We start from the raw sequence: 19,781 nt of genomic DNA, 5'->3' as shown, positions 1-19,781 counted from the left end.
GGCCGGGAGGAACCAGCCTCTGGGGGTTGGGGTCCCGGGTGGGAGGCGCAGGGACAGTGGGGCACTGGCCAGTCAGGCTTGCATGCGGGTGGTGGGCAGCTGGACCTGAGCCCATCACAGTGGACGTGACAGAGAGGCGCATGGGGGAGCCTCCGTGCAGGGAGGGAAGGCGGTAGCCACATGGGCCTCCACCTCCCAGTGGGAGTCCACACGGCCTCCTGCCCCCCACCCCATGCCAAAATCGTGGGTCAGGGCTCTGGGAAGGGGGCTGGGTCTTTAAGGAACCCTGGGGGTGTCTGACCAGTGGGGAGCTGGAGCCCAGTCATCAGGTGAGTTAAGGGCTCCTCCTGGGCCTCCGAGGCCACTCCGGTGCAGCCCATGAACTGCTGGGCCCAGTGGGGGCTTGGGTGGTGGCCCTGAGTCTGGACCTGCTCGTGTGTGGCCTCTGGACCGTGGCACAGGTAACTGGCTTGGCCTTTGGGGCGTGGCCCCGGGGCCTTGTGGTCAGGCAGGAAGGCCGCCAGCTGCGGGGTGTGATGTTGGGGCCCGGGGCGGGTGTTCGGGGGGCCTCATCAGTGGGGGGAGCAGGTGAGGTCACAGCTGCGACGCACTGACCCCTGGCACAAGGGCGGCGTGGCGGGTGTGGCCTCTCCACCTGGCTGCCTGCTGGCTCCGCCCTCCTGTGCCGGGGCACAGCCTTCCCCCTCCCCCCACTGTTCCCCCCATGGGGGGAGACCCCACGTGGGGCCTCAGCCCCCATATCCCTGGGGATCCTGTGGCTCCACTCTCTGTGAAGACCAGCAGGTGTGAGCACGTCCCGACATCAGCGGGGGGTGGGGGGAGGTGCTCTCTGCAAACCAACCACTCAAGAGGCCGCCTTTTGAAATATATATATACATATACATATATATATTTTAAGATTTTATTTATTTATTCATGAGAGACACACACAGAGAGAGAGGCAGAGACACAGGCAGAGGGAGAAGCAGGCTCCATGCAGGGAGCCCGATGTGGGACTCGATCCCAGGACCCCAGGATCACACCCTGGGCTGAAGGCAGGCGCTGAACCGCTGAGCCACCCGGGCTGCCCCCAAAAATATTATTTTTATTCCACAACAATTCCTTTCCTTTAAAAAAAAAAAAAGAGATTATTTATTTATTTATTTATTTGAGAGAGAGAGAGAGAGGGAGAGAAAGTGCTTGAATGGGGGGGGGGGGTGGCGGTGCAGAGGGAGAGAAAAATCCCGAGCAGACTCCCGGCTGACCACAGAGCCCGACCCAGGGGCTCGATCCCACGACCCCGAGCTCAGGACCTGAGCCGAGATCAGGAGCCGGCCGCTCGGCCCCCGAGCACCCCGGCGCCCCTCTAATAGTGGTTTTCTATTTCCATCGTTTATTAGCTGGAATTTCCCTGTAAGGAAGAGCCCCCCCCCCCGCCTTCCGCAATCTATGAATTGAATTTACTGATGTCGGCAGACTCCTGGCGCCCATTTCGAGCGAGGGACCGCCGTCTGTTCCATCCTTACAGGCTTTCTGCTGATGCTCGAAGCTGCCCGGCCGGAGCCCGCCAGGCGGGGTCTGTCCCCCGTGCACCTGCCCCACCCGCAAGCCCTCCCTGCCCCGGCCCCTGCTGCCTGCGTGGCCTCTGCTCACTTGGATTCGCTCAGCACCAGCCCACCCCCTGCCCTCCGGGCCCCTCCACCCGCCCGGCCCGTCTGCGGCCCCCGCCCTGCAGGCTCTTCCTGCCCCAGCCACCCCCCACGACCCGATGTCCACAGTCTCTCCCTGCTGCGTGGAGAGAACCTGGGCCCCGAGGTGGAGGTCCCTGAAGGTGGGGGAGCTCACGGTCCCTGGGCAGCCCCCCGGTCGGGTCTGGCCGGGTCTCGGGGGTAGCAGGGGAGTGGGGCAAGGAGGCTGGGGGCCTCCCCCACTCCGGGGGTTGCAGTTCGATGGCCGCAGGCCAAACTCCACAGGTGTCGGGTCCCCGGGGATCCCAGGCTGCTCTTCCACCTGAGACCCTGGGGCTTGGCCCCTCACCCCAAGCAAATTAAAATCGTCCACTTCTGATTGTTCTAGCAGCTCTGAGCAAACACCAGACATCACCATATTTATGAATTTCTTGGCCTGGAAATGTGCCATAGCCAGTGGCCCCCACTCCCGGCAGGTCCAGGGACAGGGCTTGGGGTGATGGGAGGCCCCAGACGCTGGGGGGACAAGTAGGGCACTCTGGTCCCCGAGGCCGGCCAGGCGGCCAGACAGCCGGCCCATTGAGCTGCGCAGGGTAGCCACAGCTGCCTGAGCACACAAAGGAGCCTTGTTCTCACCCGTCACGTGGCCCTGGCCCCCTCCCGACCTCTCTTGGGACATGATTAGGTGTGGGAACCATTTCCCTTGGGGCTGTGTTTGACATTTGCCATTCATTCCGGAGGAGGAGGCGTCTGGGCCAAGGGCCCCCTGCCCCCCAGCCCCCCAGCCCCAGCTCATGGCACAGGGGCCCTGACACCCTGCTGACCTGAGTGCGGGCCACAGCCCGGCCACCTTCATCACCCTGCGGGTCAGGACGCGCACACCTGGTCTGGGCAGGATCAGAGAGCAGGGGTGGGACCAGGTAACACGCACATGAGTACATGCAGACACGTCCACGGGCACATGCCAGGAACACATGTGTGTACACACAGATACATGGCACCACACATGCACACATACTCCCATGCACCAAGGACACGTGTGCTCATAGGCACACATGCACATGCATACGTGTAGACACACAGTGGCACATGCACACACGTGTGCTCAAGCACATGCTAAGAACATGCACGTACACCCATAGACACACACGTGCTCAAGCATGACCAAGAGCACATGCACACACTGGCACATGCATGCACACGTGTGCTCAAATACACACCAAGAACATGCATGTACACTCATAGACACACAACAGCACACACACGTGCTCAAATATGACAAAGAGCACACGCGCGCACACACACACAGTAACACAGTAACACCCATGCACAGATGTGCAGGAACACATGGCGGGTACACACAGGGATGGAGTGTTCTTCATGGAATGTGAGGGGTGTGTAATCCCTAAGGACACTTGCACACACACACACACACATGGCCCACCGGCCCCGGCGGAGCGGCGATCCCAGTGAAATCAGGAGGCCTGATGTCGCCCCGCCCGTCTGCACCCTGACCGCCACCCCCACCCCCCACCCCCTGTCCTGCTCCGCCCCAAGGGCCCCGAGGAGTGGAGTCGGTCCCGGCTCCCAGGGGTGGGATCCCAGATGCGATCAGGCCAGCAGGAAGGAATGTGCTCCAGCTGCCAGGGCGGGCAGGGGACGGGCCCCGGGACCTGCCAATCTCCCCTCGGCGCGGATCCCGACGCCGGCCTGGATAACCACGGGCCCTGAGCGCGTCCTTGGAACCCTGCTCCGAAACCACAATTACGCAGCCAGCTGAGGGCCAGGCCCGGCGTGTTTACAGTGCGCCCGGGGAACGGAAGGACGCTCTGGTAAACATTGCTGGAGAATTGCAACACCGAGCTGTCCAGCATCCGACGTGTGTCGGGGGGGGGGGGCATGACATGCCATGCAAGGGCCCCGGGGCCAGCGCGGGCGGCTCCGCAGGGGCCTGGCTCTCAGGACCTGGTGGCCCTTCCGTCGCCTGCAGAAAGCACTTGGCCGTGAGGGTGGTGGGCAGGGCCTGGCCGGGGATCTGGCTGCCCTTCCGTCCCCGTGACCTTGTGTGGTGACCCCCCACACCAGCATACTCCCCTCCAGCCCAGCCCCTCCCCTCCCGATCACCCCCTTCCCTCTGCTGCAAGGGCCTCGACCTGCCAGCAGCAGGGCGTGTAGGGGACGCCCTTGTCCTCTGCTGTGGAGGCCCGAAAAAGGACCTTTGAAGGAGACGGTATCTTTGCTGGTTGGATGAGTGAGGCTCTTGAGCCGAGGGGGTTGTCCTGGGGGCCCCGGGGCCCTCACCCCTCACCAGAGTGAAGACTGGAGGCCAGACACGTCCAGGAGGCCGGAAGGGGCAGGGGCAGCCTCTGGGCCCAGGGAGGCGTCTGAGCGCCGAGGCCGCGCCTGTGCTCCTTCCCGCAGCAGCCCCTGCAGCCCGACGGCCTCGCCTCCGACCCCGACGGCCCCGCGTCGGTCCGACTCCTGCAAACCAAGGCTCACCAGACGGGGGCAAGTCACCAGACTCTTCGGCAAGGAAATTACTTGCTGGTAACCAGGCCCGACCCCCGAGGTCCCCCCATACCTGGTTTTCTCTCCGCCCCGACCAGAACAGTAAAACAAAGCGACAGCGCGTGAGCGGCCTGGTAGCTGCGTCTGCTGGTTTAGGCAGGAGGAGGTCCTGGGATCGGGGGCCCGGTCCTGCCACCAAGGCGGCCCCTGACTTCTGCGGATGGGGCTCCAGGCCCCGGGGTCAGGCCTGGGACCCCGCCCTGCTGTCAGCTCGGGGTCGGTGTCGGAGTCCCTGCCCCGCCAGCACCGGGTCCCGTTCCCGCTTGGCCTCCAAGCAGGGAGAAAACAGGTCCCCAGAGGGTCAGTGACTCGGCTGAGGCACCTCCCGTCCACAGGGCTGCCTGCCTCTGGGTGTGCGGGGCTCCCGGACTCCAGAAAGGCCGAGGCCCATGGTGACGCCGGCCCTGGGCAGGGACTGCAGGGGCTGTCCCCAGTGGGCTGCGGGGCAATGGAGCAGGTGCAGGAACACACGTGCACACACATGTGCACACGCATGCACACGTGCGGGCCTGCAAACCCCACACATGCATAGGCACATGCACGGGTGCACACACACGTGCCCGTGCACATAGACGCCTGCGCACACCTGCTCGTGCAAATGCATGTGGGCAGGTTCACAGGAAGGTGGAGGTGAGTGGGGAGGTCACTCCAGGCTGACGGTGTGCTCGGTCGCGTCAGGATGCCCAGGGTGGCTGAAGCTGGCTGGGCCGCTGGCTCCCTGGGTGCTGCCTGCTAGTGGAGCCGGGTGAGTGCTCCCAAGGGGAAGTGAGTCCTGCACGGGGCGTGTGTGCCCGTGCACCGGGGCTCCCTCCCCAGCGGCCCGCTTACCGATCCACGGCTGGGCGCCCCAGCCCTTCCCAGAGCCGGCAGGAATCCAGAAGACTAAACAGTTGTGTCCACTTCTCAATTCCCGAAAAATCCTTTCTGCCAAAATAAATAGATGTCTACGGGCGGCTTGGCCGGCCGTGGAATCGCTGGCTTGTGGCCGAGACAGAGGTGAAGCTACAAAGCGGAGGGCGGGTGGGACGGCCCCCCCGGCACCGGCTCCTGCGACCTGAGCCGCGGCCCCTGGAGCCGCCGGGGGCCGCCCTGGGGCTGCACAGACCACCAGAGCCTCGGAGTCGCCAGAGACCGGGGGGGCCTTGCACACCGGCCCCTCCTAGCACCAGCCCCCACTCCTGCCCGGCCGTGCTCCCCTTGGGTTTGTGGTCCCGGCCTCAGGGTCCAGACCCTATAGAGGCCCTGCTGGCCGCTCCCCCTGCACCCGGGTGGAGACGGAGCAGAGCATAGGCCTCCCCTCATGGCCCTGCCAGTCCTGAGCCGTCTGCGCCTCGGGGTGGGGGGTCCGCTCAGCACACGGGCCTGGGCCCCTCCGAAGTTGGTTCTGCAGAACCCCGGCTGCCCTTCCTGTCGCAAGGCGGGCGAGAACACATCCCGGGACTCCAAACCTCGAAGAACCAACTCTCCCCACACCGACACATACGTGAAAGGCGATCTGAGCCAAATTCCCAAGATTTCTGATGGACCCTGACGATTAGAAATAGTAAGTAAGAGGAAACAAAGCAGTTCCCCAAATATCACTAAGAAAGCTGATGTGATGCTGAGGGAGAGCGAAGTCGGAGGACGACACTCCGCGGCCTCAGCACTCGCTGTAGGGCGGCCGCGATCAGGACCGTGTGGCCCTGGGCGGGGGCGGGACAGGCCAGCAGGTGGACGGAACAGGAGGGAGAGCCCAGAAACAGCCACACGAACGCCCCCGACGGATCCTTGACAAAGGAGCGAGGCCACCCACGGGGCGAAGGCCGTGCCCTCCGCAGGCGGCGCTGGACAACTGGACGTCCACACGCAGGGGGAACGTGGACACGGACCTTATGCTCCTCTCGACTGGCTCACAAGGGGTCACGGACGCGGTGTAGGATGCGAAACTATGACACTTCTAGAAGACGACACAGGAGAAATCCCCGGTGACCCCGGACGGGAGGATGACCCTGTAGACCCGGCACCACGGGTCCAATCCAGGAGACAAACAACTGGCCGGCTGGACCTTGTCCTGTGAAAGTCAGGAGGGTGAGAGGACAAGCACCGACCGGCAGCAAATATTTGCAAAAGACACAGCTGATCGAGGACGGCGCCTACAATACATAAAGATCCCTGAACACTCAACAACACGCCCTAACAACGTGTTTAAGAGCGGACGGGAGACCTGCACAGACACACAGGGGGCAGATCAGGAAGGCTGCTCCGCGTCCCAGGCTGTCGGGAGATGGCAACGAAGACGTGGGTGACCCGGCGACGGCAGCCAGGGCGGGAGGGCTGCGCACCGTGCGTTGGGCTGGGGCAGGCACAGCCGGGGGGACGGGGCAGGCTGGGGGGCCGGGGGTGGGGAGGAGGACTCCTCACTCCCGTGAGGGGCCACAGTGCTGGGTGCGTCGTCCCCCGGCCCCCGCAGACCTCACATCCCTCGTGGGCCCCGGGTGATGACGACGTGTGGGTGCGGGTTCACCCGGGGTCACATGCGCAGCGCGGGTGTGGGATGTGATAGTGGGGGCCTGGGGGGGCTGGACGGGCGCAGGGTGGGGAGGGGGGCCTGCGGGGTAAGCGGGAAACCTCTGTACTTTCAGCTCGGTTTTGCCGCGAACCTAAACTTCCCTAAACAAGTCTATTAAAAAAATAATTAAAGGGGGCGCCCGGGGGGCTCCGTCGGGGGAGCGTCCGACTCTCAGTTCGGCTCAGGTCATGATCTCAGGGTCACAGGACGGAGCCTCCGGTCGGGCTTCGTGCTCAGCGCGGAGTCTGCTTAGGATTCACCGTCCCCCTCTGTCTGCCGTCCCCAAATACGACAGGACAAAACAAAGGAGCTAAGGAGGAAGAGCTGCCTGAAGAGGCATGAGGACGCGTAAGCAGAGTGAATAAAAGGGTTTTCAGGTCCCAGGGGCACCCGGGAGGCCGGGGCGCGGTGCAGGAGCTGGGGGGGGAGCCCAGCCGGCCTTCGCCCGCACCTGCACCCAGAGGAGCCCCCGGGTGGGACCTGCACGAGGGGAGGCGGGCGGCTGTGGTTTGGACCGTGATCGGGAACGACCGGGGCACCGGGGAGCTGCGGGGTGAATGGAAAGTGGCAAAAGTTAAGATTTTTATGGCAGCACAGCCTGTGCTCCGAGTGAGAAGGCAGGTGGCAGACGGGAGGCTGCGGAGCCTGCAGCCTGGGGAACTTCCAGGGAAGTGGAAGCCGTGATCCCGCAAGGGTGCGGCGGGGGCCGTGCCCCGTGGGGTCCCCTGCCCCCGCTCTGCTGCCCGCGGTGGGGGTCTCCCTGCCTGCGCCGGCGTCCAGCCTCTGCAACCTCTCCGCCTGCCCCGGTCCTCGTGATTTTGTTTTATTTTTATTTTTATGTTTAAAGATTTTTATTTATTTATTTGAGAGCGAGAAAGAGCGCCCAGGTGGGACGGGCAGAGGGAGGAGGAGAACGTCCAGCGGACTCCAGGCTGCGCGCAGGGCCCAGTGTGGGGCTCGGTCCCAGGACCCCGAGATCGAGACCTGAGCAAACCCGAGGGTCGGCGCTTGACCGACTGAGCTGCCCGGGCGCCCCATCCTCCTGATTTACCCTAAAACCGTTCCCAGCCCCGGGGTGCGAGTGGAGCCGGCCACGTGGCCTGGGGCGGGGTCGCGGCAGCCCTAGAGCTGCTCTGAGCGGCCTCCGCACCCCTGGGCGCAGCCGGAACCGGGTGCCTGCCCCACCCATGCCGGAGCGGGTGGGGCCGCACGCGTGCCTTGACGCGCCCTCTGGTCCCGACGCGCCTCCGAGCCTGCAGTCTCCGGAAAATGCTGGCACACGCCGTGAGGTTGGCACCGGAGCTCCCATGGACGTCCAGCCCCGGAGCGGGAGCCGCGGGACTCCTGTTCAAGTGCTCGGCCCGACGGCAGGTCTGGGGGCCGGAGGCTGCGATCCCGCCTGGCGCCCACGGGGGCCACGGCCTGCCTGCGGGGCCACCTTCTGCTGTTCGGTGCCGTGAGTCACCCGCCACCAGAGCACTGCTCCTCCAGCTATGGGGCAGGCGGCACGCAGGTGGGACCGGAAATGCCTCTTGCTCGGCTTGGTGGGGCCTGGGACCCTGAGAACCTGATTTTGAGGAGGAGGGAGTGGGAAACCACCATGGACGGGGCAAGGGATGCGCTCTCCCTGCTGCAGGGGCAGGGATTCTGTGGGCCCAGGGGGACCCCGTTAGGCCTGGATGCCACTTGTGTGTTGGGACCCGCGGTGGCTGGCTGTGTCCCCGGCCGGACTGTCTATCCGGGGCCTCCAGGTCCCCCAGTTGCAGAGGCCAGGAGAAGACAGAGAGCCCAGGTGCCCCCGGAGGCGCCCACGGGAGGGGCCGGTCCCAGGAGCCTCAGGGGCAGGGGGTCCCCACGGCCCTCCAGGGGATGCCGCCCCAGTGTGTGCTGTCACTGGGCTGGTTTTGCAGGCTTAGCCCCCCCTCAGCACCAGACCGGGAATACGCTGGGCTCGGTAATGCCCCGTGTTGGCCCCCTGGGGGGCCCCGTACCTCTTCCCTCTTAAAAGCTCCGAGGAGGTCCTTGCATGAAGTCGAGCATTCCTCACGTTTGAGATGGCAGCAGCTGCCTCCCCCGACCCCAGGGATGTCCCCACACCCCAGGCTCCTTCCAAGGCCAGGGTGGCCCTCCTCATCACCCACAGTGGCCGCTGGGCCTGCCTGGGGGCCTGTCCCGGCTGCCCAGGGCTCTCGGGGACCCAGCCCTTGGGCACCCGGGGCGTTGGGGCCTCCTCAGGTCCTCCCCCGGCACCTGCCTTCCCGCACATGGTCTTGTGTCTCACCCAGATCCCCACCCACCATGACGTCCTGGAGCTTCCCCAGCCTCGGCAGCTCTGCCTGCATGCAGTGGCCCTGGGCACCCAGGCCGGGTGACCCCCCTCCTGCCTGAGGCACGCCCTGGGGGGTCACAGCTGCGCTCCAGGTGCTCGGGGTGTCAGGGCGGCTTCACCATGGTGGGGCAGCCCTGCACCTCCTCCCCAAGCTCCTCCCTGGGTCCCACCAGCCTTCCGAGCACACAGCCAGCCTATGGCCTATGGAAGGGTAGGGGCTAAGCGTGGAGGGGGACCGGGCAGGGAGGAGGACCAGGGTGGAAGAGGACCTGGGGTGGAGGAGGAGGACCAGGTGGGGAGGAGGACCTGAGGTGGAGGAGGACAAGGGGTGGAGGAGGACCAGGTGGAGAGGAGGACCAGGTGGGGAGGAGGGCCAGGTGGGAAGGAGGGCCAGGTGGGGAGGAGGACCTGGGGTAGAGGACGACCAGAGCTGGAGGAGGACCTGGAGTAGAGGAGGACCAGGGGTGGAGGAGGACCAGGTGGGGAGGAGGACCTGAGGTGGAGGAGGACCAGGGGTGGAGGAGGACCAGGTGGGGAGGAGGGCCAGGGGTGGAGGAGGACCAGGGGTGGAGGAGGACCAGGTGGAGAGGAGGACCAGGTGGGGAGGAGGACCTGAGGTGGAGGAGGACAAGGGGTGGAGGAGGACCAGGTGGAGAGGAGGACCAGGTGGGGAGGAGGGCCAGGGGGGGAGGAGGGCCAGGTGGGGAGGAGGACCTGAGGTAGAGGACGACCAGAGCTGGAGGAGGACTAGGGGTGGAGGAGGACCAGGGGTGGAGGAGGACCAGGTGGGGAGGAGGACTAGGGGTGGAGGAGGACCAGGTGGGGAGGAGGACCAGGTGGGGAGGAGGACCAGGGGTGGAGGAGGACCAGGGGTGGAGGAGGACCAGGTGGGGAGGAGGACCAGGGGTGGAGGAGGACCAGGTGGGGAGGGGGACCAAGTGGGGAGGAGGGCCAGGTGGGAAGGAGGGCCAGGTGGGGAGGAGGACCTGGGGTGGAGGATGACCAGAGCTGGAGGAGGACCTGGGGTGGAGGAGGACCTGGAGTGGAGGACGACCAGAGCTGGGGAGGACCAGGTGGGGAGGAGGACCTGGAGTAGAGGAGGACAAGGGGTGGAGGAGGACCAGGTGAAGAGGAGGACCAGGTGGGAAGGAGGACCAGGTAGGGAGGAGGACCTGGGGTGGAGGACGACCAGAGCTGGAGGAGGATCTGGGGTGGAGGACGACCAATCAGGGAGGAGGACCAAATGGGGAGGCAGGTGTAGGGGTGTGCAGTGCCCACCCCTGCCCAGGGGGTCACTACTGGGGCACCCCTGGGACCCTCTACACCACACACTGTCTCCGGGCAGGTGTCCTGCTCTCAGCCACCCGCTGCCCAGCAGTGTGAGGAGCAGGGCTGTCCCTCGGGGTCAACCCTCCCTCGGGGAGCGTGCCGGGAGGGAACAGCATGGGGTCTGCTGGGGGCCCCACGGGACGGGCAGGGGGAGGCTCCGGGAGGCGGGGGAGGCTCCTTTCCGGGCTTGGGCCCTGGTCAGCCTGGGGGGGTTCAAAGGGGGGCAGATGGGGCCCGGGCGAAGAGACTGGCTTTCGGGCCCCCTTCCACCCTCACCCCTGTTCCCATCTCAGCCCCTCATCCCTGCCCCCTCAGGGCTCACCCTGTCCCCTCTCCCCCATCACCCTACCCTGTCAGGCCTCACCCCTGCCACCCCTCAGCCCCTCTCCTGCATCTCTCTGGCCCAGCACAGGCTCTGGGTCCCTTAGAGGGAGCCTGTACACCCCTGGCAGTTCTCCGGGGCCATCTGGACAGGAGGGGGCCAGCCGTCCTGCAGGGCCTGGGCACTGGGCAGCCTTCCCCGGGGTCAGGGCTTTAGATGACTCACCGGTGAGTCAGGCGCAGGTCAGAGGGCACCAGACGCTGGCCGTCCCCAGGAGGGAGGGTGTTGCTACTTGGTGCCTCGACAGAGCAGCTCAGGCGTTCCAGTGACGGGGAGAGGGATTTCCTTCCTTCCTTTCTTTCTTTCCTTCTTTCCTTCTGCCTGTATTTCTTCTTAAAAAGAGTTTATTTATTTGACAGAGAGAAAGAGAGGGAGAGCGTGCAGGGGGGAGGTGTAGAGGGAGAAGCACACTCCCTGCTGAGCCGGGAGCCCGATGCAGGACTCGATCCCAGGACCCCGAGATCACGACCTGAGCCAGGGGCAGACGCTTCACCGACGAGCCACCCGGGCGCCCCCAGGAGTGTTTTATTTCTGAATGTCAATATAACTGGCTTATCACCCTCGTGTTTCATTGTACACATTTAAAAGGATAAGTGGGCTTTGCCAGGCGGCCAGAGAGCGCAGAAGCCTGGGCTGGCAGGGGGTGGGCAGGGCGGGGGGGGGGGTCCCAGGGCCTCGCCGCCCCCTCCCCGTCCCCCGCAGCCACCCGGGAGCCCGGCCGGGTGGGGAGGAAGGAAGCCAGGCGGAGTGTGGGCCTGACCCCTCCGGCTGGCCGCCCCGGTGCTCTCCTCGGGGCCCTGGCGCCGGCCCGTCGGAAGGCCGAGCCGGGAGCTATTCTGGGAGCCCGTGCGGAGGCCCCGGGAGCTCCTTATAAGGCCCCTCAGCAGCGAGTTGCCGTTCCCAGCCCGCGGGCCGCCCGCCACCCCGCCTGCAGCCCGACCCAAGGGTGCAGAGGCCCCGCTGGCCCGAGCTCACGTCTCCCTGGGGCCCGACTTTCTCCTGTCCCCAATGACGCTCTCCCAAGGTTTCAATGAATCCGACCGACACCTCGGCCTTGGGGCCCCTGGGAGAGAAGCGGGGAGCAGAGCCGGCCGTCCACATCCTTATATGACGAAGCTCCCGGTCGCGGCTGAGTCACTGGTGTGTGGGGACTCGGCCATGGGAGCCAGGGATTCTGGTTTATTTTTAGACACTCTTACCGGAGCACCTGGGTTAGACCCAAAGATACGTGTATTTTAATAGTTCAAAAATATCACTTTGCAGCAAGTCACGCACCGGGGGGACAATGCCCAGCAAGATGTCTCCTGAGGCCCGCGGGCCTGTGCTTCCTCCCCGCTCAGCCGTGCAGCGACTGCGTGAACCCGGCTCCGTCCCGTGTGTCCCCAGGAGGACACACACCTGCCCTGAGCCACCCTGTGTTTCCTGGTCGCCTTCAGCGGGAATTGGGTGAACGAGCAGATGCTAGAAGCGTGAGGCCAGGACCAGATTTAAGTGACTTTTCCCCGCCGAGGGCTTGTGCCGATGGCATTCAGGGTCGAGTGAGCAAACGCAGCGGCGGGCGAGCAGGGAGGCCGGGCTGCCTTGGAGCCCCGTGCCCGGCTGGCCCGTGTCGCGGTTGGTGGACCCCAGCGCAGCCACCTGCCGCCTCCCTGACCGCTGCGGGTGGCAGACTCGGGATGCGCAGGGAGACAGGCCCGAAGGCCTTGCCTCCCTGCCCTGGGCGGAGCCCCTGGGTGGCCCTAGGGTCCCCGGCCCAGTGCCCCCGGCACCACCAGGAGCCCGTTAGGACGAAGCCTGAGCGGCGGCTGGGCAGGGAACAGCTGCGGCAATGGCCTTGCCCCCCCAGGACGGCCGAGGCCCCAGTGCAAGGTCCCCGGAGAGCCGGGGGGACGCTGCGGGCTCGTCCTCAGTGAGCCCGGGAGCCCCGCTCTCACCAGCCCCAGGCTCTGCTCGGCCGGCCCCGCGAGGCCCATCCGGACCTCGTCCTACAGCGCCCGGCCCCTGTGTGCAGTGCCTGGCGCCGTGGGAAGAAATCCCAGGGCGGTCGGGGATCCGGGGGTGCCACGCGGTGCCCCTCACACCCTCGCGGGCGTCAGTGCCTCCTGCGATTCAGCAGAGATCACACCGGGGAGAAGCGCCCCTGGCTCCGCCGGGGATGTGCCCGCGAACGTGAGCCTCACCTGGGCCAGGTGCCGCTGCCGGGGACGGGGTGCTGACTGCTCGGGCCGCGTCGGGGTTCCGGGCGCCCACCAGGCCTCTCCACGATGCAAATTGCGCTGAAGCTTCCTGCTCGGACTGGAGAGTCAGCGTCCCTGTGCAGGCTCCACGCTGAAGGTCAGGTCCCACCCGGTCCCTCCCTCGCAGCCCCGACGGGAGTGAAGGTGCGGGAGCCGCTGCGTGTGCTCTCATGGTGTCCAGTGCCCTCTGCTCCGTCATGCTGTTCTTCGCAGATGCCCTGGAAAAACGTGTTATTTTGGGACGTCCGGGTGGCTCAGCGGTTTAGTGCCGCCTTCGGCCCAGGGCGTGACCCCGGGGTCCTGGGATCGAGTCCCACGTCGGGCTCCCTGCGTGGAGCCTGTTTCTCCTTCTGCCTGTGTCTCTCATGAATAAATAAATAAAATCTTTTAAAAAAAAACCCTTTTTAATTTAAATTCAATTAACATTGTATGTTATTTAATTCAATTAATTAACATAAAGCGTATTTCAGAGGTAGAGGTCGGGGATTCATGAGTCGTGCTCATGGCATCAGGTGCCTCCATCACGCCCGTCCCCCGGTTCCCCGTCCCCCACCCCCTGCCTCTCCAGTGACCCTCAGTCTCAGTCTGTTTCCTGTGATTAAGAGTCTCTTAGAGTTTGTCCCTCTCTGACTTCATCTTGTTTTACTCTTCCCTCCCTTCCCCTCGGTTTTGATCCTCAGTTTTGTTTCTTAAATTCCACACACGAGTGAAACCATATGATGACACAGATGGCCACCAGACACTTGAGAAAACGCTCCACATCACTTAAACACACACCAGCACCACGTGGGACCCCCCTCCCCCGCACGCCCGTCAGGACGGCCACTGTCGGGAGGTGACAGGTGCAGACGGGGTGGGGGGGTGGCCTTGAGGAGCCGGACACGGAGCTGCCCTCTGACCCCGCAATTGCACTGCTGGGTACCGACCCCACAGCCCAGAGGCGGTGAGCTGCAGGGGCACCTGCACCCCCGCGTTCCCAGCGGCCGTGTCCACGGGGGCCGCACCGCAGGAGGAGCCTCGACGTCCACGGACACATGCTGGAGGGAGGAGACGTGGTCCCTGCGCACCCCGGGTGTCACTCGGCCGTCAGAGCGGGGAGATCTCGCCATGTGAGATCCCTTTAACCACTGCCTCGTAACGTGAGCAGCGCGGCCACAGCCCTGCCCCTGGGAGCCCCTCAGCCTGCAGCTGCACGTGGCGGGGTCCCTCCCCGTAGGTCCCTGTATGTCCTGGAGCCGGGCATGCAGTAGGTGCTCAGCAAAGGTTTCAGTGGGAGTGAAATAGAGGCCGCTGTTGGTGAGGAGCTGGCCTTGCACGTGTTCCGTCTTTCCAGGGCGACCACTGAAGGGGGACACGGCGTGGGAAGCCCCGAGCATCAGGCCCACCCCGTCCCCCACCCGCAGGGAGGTGGTCTGAGTTACACGATCTCCTCCCCAGCTACCAAAGGGGTCCCGGCAGGCCCAGGGCAGGGACCCAGGGTCCCAGGCTGCCCACGCTTGTTCCTGGCAGGCCGGTGTCAGTCGGGCGCCCTGGGGTGCCCAGTGCCTTCTCACCTGCTTTTGTAGGAACATTTCACACATTCTTCCCCTTGGCTGTAGGGTTGGGGGGTGGCGCTGGACCTGCGTTGGTCCCACCCGCTCCTACCCTGTCTGCAGGGTGATGTGGCCCTCGGGTCTGCACCGCCTGCCTCTGGGCGGCCCTCACCGGGCTCCTCAGAAACCAGCCACATCCCACCCTCCTCCTTCCCAGACCACTCTCATTCATGGGTTCCACCGCTGCCACCGCGCACTGTCCCAGGGGCCAGGGACGGCGTGACCGGGGGCCTGCCGGCGGGGTTTCAGTCGCAGACAGCAGGGGGGTACCACCATCCGGGTCCAAGCAGGGAGAGGGCAGCGCCTGGGCAGCAGACACAGGGCCCAGGGACTGTCCCTGCAGACACCGGGCGTCAGCCTGGCACTGGACAGCAAAGGCCGGATCCCAGGGCTGTGCTCCCGGGTGTTGGGGTTCAGGAGTCACAGGACCTGGAAGCAGGATCTGGGGGCTTTGCAGGCTTCCTCCGAGTGGAGGGGAACCTTCTGAGGGTCTGAGCATCTGCTCGCCAGTGGAGGAGGAGCCAGGGAGGAACTGGCCAGGTGGACATGGCTCAGGAGAAAGGGACTGGGGCATGGGCCGGGGTGAGGGGGTGGGAGGGGCAGGGTGGTCAGATTCAGAAGGACTAGGGAGATCCGGATCACGGTTCTCTGATGGACGGCTGGGGTATGAGAGGAGGGAGGAGGGAGGATGAGGAGAGGGAGGACGGAGGAAGAGGAGGGGGGGAGGGAGGATGAGGAGAGGGAGGAGGGAGAATGGGGAGGGGGAGGAGGGAGGATGGGGAGGGGGAGGGAGGATGGGGAGAGGGAGGAGGGAGGAGGGATGATGGGGAGGGGGAGGACGGAGGAAGAGGAGGGGGGACGGAGGATAAGGAGAGGGAGGAGGGAGGATGGGGAGGGGGAGGAGGGAGGATGGGGAGGGGGAGGAGGGAGGATGGGGAGGGGGAGGGATGATGGGGAGGGGGAGGACGGAGGAAGAGGAGGGGGGACGGAGGATAAGGAGAGGGAGGAGGGAGGATGGGGAGGGGGAGGAGGGAGGATGGGGAGGGAGGATGGGGAGAGGGAGGACGGAGGAAGAGGAGGGGGGAGGGAGGATGAGGAGAGGGAGGAGGGAGGATGGGGAGGGGGAGGAGGGAGGATGGGGAGGGGGAGGGAGGATGGGGAGAGGGAGGAGGGAGGAGGGATGATGGGGAGGGGGAGGACGGAGGAAGAGGAGGGGGGACGGAGGATAAGGAGAGGGAGGAGGGAGGATGGGGAGGGGGAGGGATGATGGAGAGAAGGAGGAGGGAGGATGGGGAGGGGGAGGGATGATGGGGAGGGGGAAGACGGAGGAAGAGGAGGGGGGACGGAGGATAAGGAGAGGGAGGAGGGAGGATGGGGAGGGGGAGGAGGGAGGATGGGAGGGAGGATGGGGAGAGGGAGGACGGAGGAAGAGGAGGGGGGAGGGAGGATGAGGAGAGGGAGGAGGGAGGATGGGGAGGGGGAGGAGGGAGGATGGGGAGGGGGAGGGAGGATGGGGAGAGGGAGGAGGGAGGAGGGATGATGGGGAGGGGGAGGACGGAGGAAGAGGAGGGGGGACGGAGGATAAGGAGAGGGAGGAGGGAGGATGGGGAGGGGGAGGGATGATGGAGAGAAGGAGGAGGGAGGATGGGGAGGGGGAGGGATGATGGAGAGAGGGAGGAGGGAGGATGGGGAGAGGGAGAGAAGGAGGAGGGAGGATGGGGAGAGGGGAGAGGGATTAGGGTGGGGGAGGATGGTGGGGAGGAAGGAGGAAGGATGGGGAGAAAGAGGAGGGATGATGGGAGAGGGGGGAGGGAGGATGGGGAGGGGGTACAGTGGTCCCAGCGGGCTGTGGGTCCCACAGGCTGTAGGCGACCTGTGCCCCCCACCCGTGGTCCCTCCCGGTGCCCCCAGGGCGTGGCCTGCTGCCTCCCGTGGTCCTCCCGGCCCCGCCGCCCGAGTCCCCCCACCCTGCGCCCAGCAGGCGGTGCCCTGAGCTGACACCTGCCCCCAGCGGGGGAAGCCCTAGGCCCGGGGTCTCTGAGGAGCCCCCCAGAGGCCGCAGTGTTTGCCCTGAGGCAGAGCTCAGGTTAGAGACGCCCCAGCCCCCCAGATGCGCGGCCCGGCGTCCTCGTGGCTATTTCTGAATCACGGGCCTGCGTCACCCCGACCTGCCCCGGGGCCCTGCGCTGGCCGTGAGCGTGGGGGAGCGGAGCTGGTGCTGAAAGCCGCTCTGTCCTCCGCGGGCCGGGCCCCAGGACGGCACACAGGCGCTTTTGTTCTCCAGCCGGGCCCGAGGACCCCTCCTCCGGCTGGCGGCCCGGGCATTGGGGGGACACAGCGCAGGCAAGTCGTTGCCCGCAAGCCGCCCAGTCCGCCCCCCGGGGCCAGCACCCCACCGCGGGGCCGTGCCCGTCTGACCCCTGCCGCCCAGCGGGTGGGGGGCCAGAACCTGTCCCGCCAGAGCCGCGCAGGACGGCTGGAGGCGCGGGCGTGGCCGTGGGCCCTGCGTGGACGGCCGCGCGGTCCCTCCTTTCCGGCCGCTCGTCCTTCCCAGGTCTCAGCAGTTCCTCGTTTTGCTCCAACATCACGAACGATGAACACGGCATCGGGCCCCAGAGATGCTAACGGCCGCCGCGCCCCGGCCCCGGCCCCCGTGACCCAGCCCCGACCAGGCCCCCCCGCCTCCCCCCACCGGCCTGACTCAGAACCCCTCCCCCAAGCCCGGGTCATGTCCTCCTTTGGCTGCTCCCCGGAAGCCCCTGCTGCAGGGCAGCCCCCTCCCAGCTGGCCCCTCGCACGCAGCTGCCGGGGAGCTCACGGATTCAGGGGTCAAGCTCCGCGGGACCATGTTCACCCAGGGGTGAAGCCCCTGCCGCATGCAGGCGCCGCGCTACACGCTGGGGATGGGGTGTAGGGGGAGAAACACAGGGAGCTGCCCCCGCAGGACATGCTGTAGGGGGGTGGAAGTGACAGAGGGAGGGGGACCCGGTCACCTGCTGCAGGCCCAGAGGGGTGCTGCTGGGCGCCGTGCGGGACAGTGTAAGAGCAGGAGGAAGGCCGGGGAGACCCCAGGGCTGGGGTCCAGGGGAAGAACGGGGGTGGGGGGGTAGACAGCACGTGCAAATGTCCTGAGGCCGGAAGGAGAGAGCCTGGGAAGGAGGAGGTCTGTGAATCCATGGAGCCGATGCCAGGCCAGGGCCACCGGAGACCCTGGGGTGTGTCCTCAGCAGGGCAGGGCCAGCCACTGGGAGGGCCTGGGGACCCCGAGCTGGTGGAGGCCCGACGGCTGGTGGGCAGGGCCAGAGCGTACCTGGTCCAGGTAGGGGTGCTGCCAACGCCCAGGTGAGTGGGGTTTGGACCAGGTGGAGGGGCGGGTGGGCAGGTGCGCGGAGCCCAGCAGCCTCTAGAGGACAGTCGGGGACGGGGGGTGCGGGCACGTCCACAGCAGGGTCTAGGCCGAGCTGCCTCTGGGCCTGGGGCCACCAGGTCGGGGGCAGCTCGTGAGGCCCTGGGGTCCCAGACATGCAGGGACACGCAGGGACCCCCGGCCCCCGATCCGGCTTCGTCATCTGTGACGTAAGGGGTGACGGCCCTGCACCTCTGGTCCTTCAGGGGACGTCTGACGACGTGAGGATAAGATTCTGGAAGCCCTGGGGCATGTGGGGTCACGGCAGGAGCTGAACCCCAGTACCCCCGTCCTGACCCCGCGTGCAGTCCCGGGAGCCCAGCAGGGCCGTGGCAGGTGGTGTCCCCGTGGGCGCTGAGCCCGGGACCCCACATCTCAGAGATGCCAGCACGGCCAGGCTCCTCCAGGAGGGGCGGGGGGGGGGGCAGGGTCAGCTTTGGGGCCGGCGACAGGGACCACATCTGGCCAGAATGCAAAGACCCCTCTGCTCTGAAGACCCCGTGGCATCGTGGACCCAGGGAGGCACCCTGCTCGCGGAGGGACATTCCTGCTGCGACAGGAGGAAACGGCGTCAGGCCCGGGGATTTCTCGGCGGAAGGAATAGTCGTGTCCTTGTCACCGAATGCCAGGACGGGGACGTATTTTCAGGTGCAACTGGCCACACTACAGGTCGCGGCTCTTCGAAATGCGGGGTCCTCCGGGATCCGCGCTCGACGGCCTGGGTGGGGGCCGCGCTGTCACCGCGACTCGCGGGAAGGACGCCGCTTTCCTGCGCGTGCCTTGCCGGTGAGGCTCTGTACGTCTCTTGGTTCCGGGAGACCGTGAGCCTTCCGGGCGGGCGGCAAGGTCGGGGGGCCCCGGCGTCCCCCGGCGGCTCCCTCACGGCCACGGCCGGGACATTACCACGCCCCTTGCGGGGTCCCGTGGGGTGCCTGACCTCGGGTCGACGGGGTCCCCGTCCTCCTGGGCCTCCCAGCTCCTCGGGCTTGGGAGCGCCGGTCACGCGTCTGCAGGACGGTCCCCGGGACACCTGCCCTGGGCAGCCCCACGGCCGCCGGCCGCCCCGGGAGAGGCTCGAGGAAGGCCCCACGCGTGTTAGAACCCGAGGAGCCATCAGCAAGCACCCGGGGACCCTTGAGGCGCCGCCACCCTCCTCCTCCCGCTCCCGTGGCCCTTCCGCTCACCTGCGGGTTCCCTGCCTGGCGTCCCCTCTATCGGGGCGCTGCCCGCGGTCTGGGAGACGGTGCCCCGCCCGCCTGAGCCGTCAGGTCCAGGGTTTCCGGGCAGTCAGCACACGCACGGGCGCGGGGTGCAGGGCTCGGATCCTGCTCCAGGAGCACCCCGCGCACTCCTCCCCCGAGCCCGGAATCCCCGGCCGCGCGGCTGCGAGTCGACTTTTCCAGGGCTCCTGCCCTCAGGACCGCGCAGCGCATGTTGAATGGCCGAGGGGCGCCGGGGGCCACGGGGGCGGGTGGCCTGTTTGGCTCTGGGCGTCGGGGGCTCTGGGCGGCTTCCGGGTTCCACTCCTCCCACCTGCACTGACCTCAGGGGCCCCGTGACCTGCACTGGCCTCAGGGGCCCTCCGTGACCTGCACTGGCTTCAGGGGTCCTCCGTGACCTGCACTGGCCTCAGGGGCCCTCTGTGACCTGTTCTGGCCTCAGGGGCCCTCAGCGACCCTGCACCGACCTCAGGGCCCCTCCA

General features: G+C 66.4%; 1 protein-coding gene and 1 long non-coding RNA gene across 2 annotated transcripts; one reads left to right on the top strand and one right to left on the bottom strand.

Moving 5' to 3' along the window:
- Window positions 1-1,210: 1,210 nt before the first annotated feature.
- On the bottom strand, window positions 1,211-6,518 carry LOC121479393. Its single transcript, XM_041734924.1, has 2 exons — window positions 4,270-6,518; window positions 1,211-4,169 (listed from the first exon to the last, which is right to left on the bottom strand). Exon 2 carries the CDS (start codon window positions 2,749-2,751, stop codon window positions 1,381-1,383), a length of 1,371 nt encoding a protein of 456 aa, XP_041590858.1. The 5' UTR covers window positions 2,752-4,169; window positions 4,270-6,518; the 3' UTR covers window positions 1,211-1,380.
- A 21-nt stretch (window positions 6,519-6,539) lies between these two features.
- On the top strand, window positions 6,540-11,402 carry LOC121479405. The gene is made up of 2 exons (XR_005984716.1): window positions 6,540-9,225; window positions 11,204-11,402. It is a non-coding gene; the product is annotated as an uncharacterized LOC121479405 (long non-coding RNA).
- The last annotated feature ends 8,379 nt before the right edge of the window (window positions 11,403-19,781 follow it).

The sequence above is a fragment of the Vulpes lagopus genome, chromosome 20, assembly GCF_018345385.1.
Source record: "Vulpes lagopus strain Blue_001 chromosome 20, ASM1834538v1, whole genome shotgun sequence".
Classification (NCBI taxonomy): domain Eukaryota; kingdom Metazoa; phylum Chordata; class Mammalia; order Carnivora; family Canidae; genus Vulpes; species Vulpes lagopus.
The sequence above is the reverse complement of the archived record's forward strand: the minus strand, read 5'-3'. Positions and strand labels throughout refer to the sequence as shown.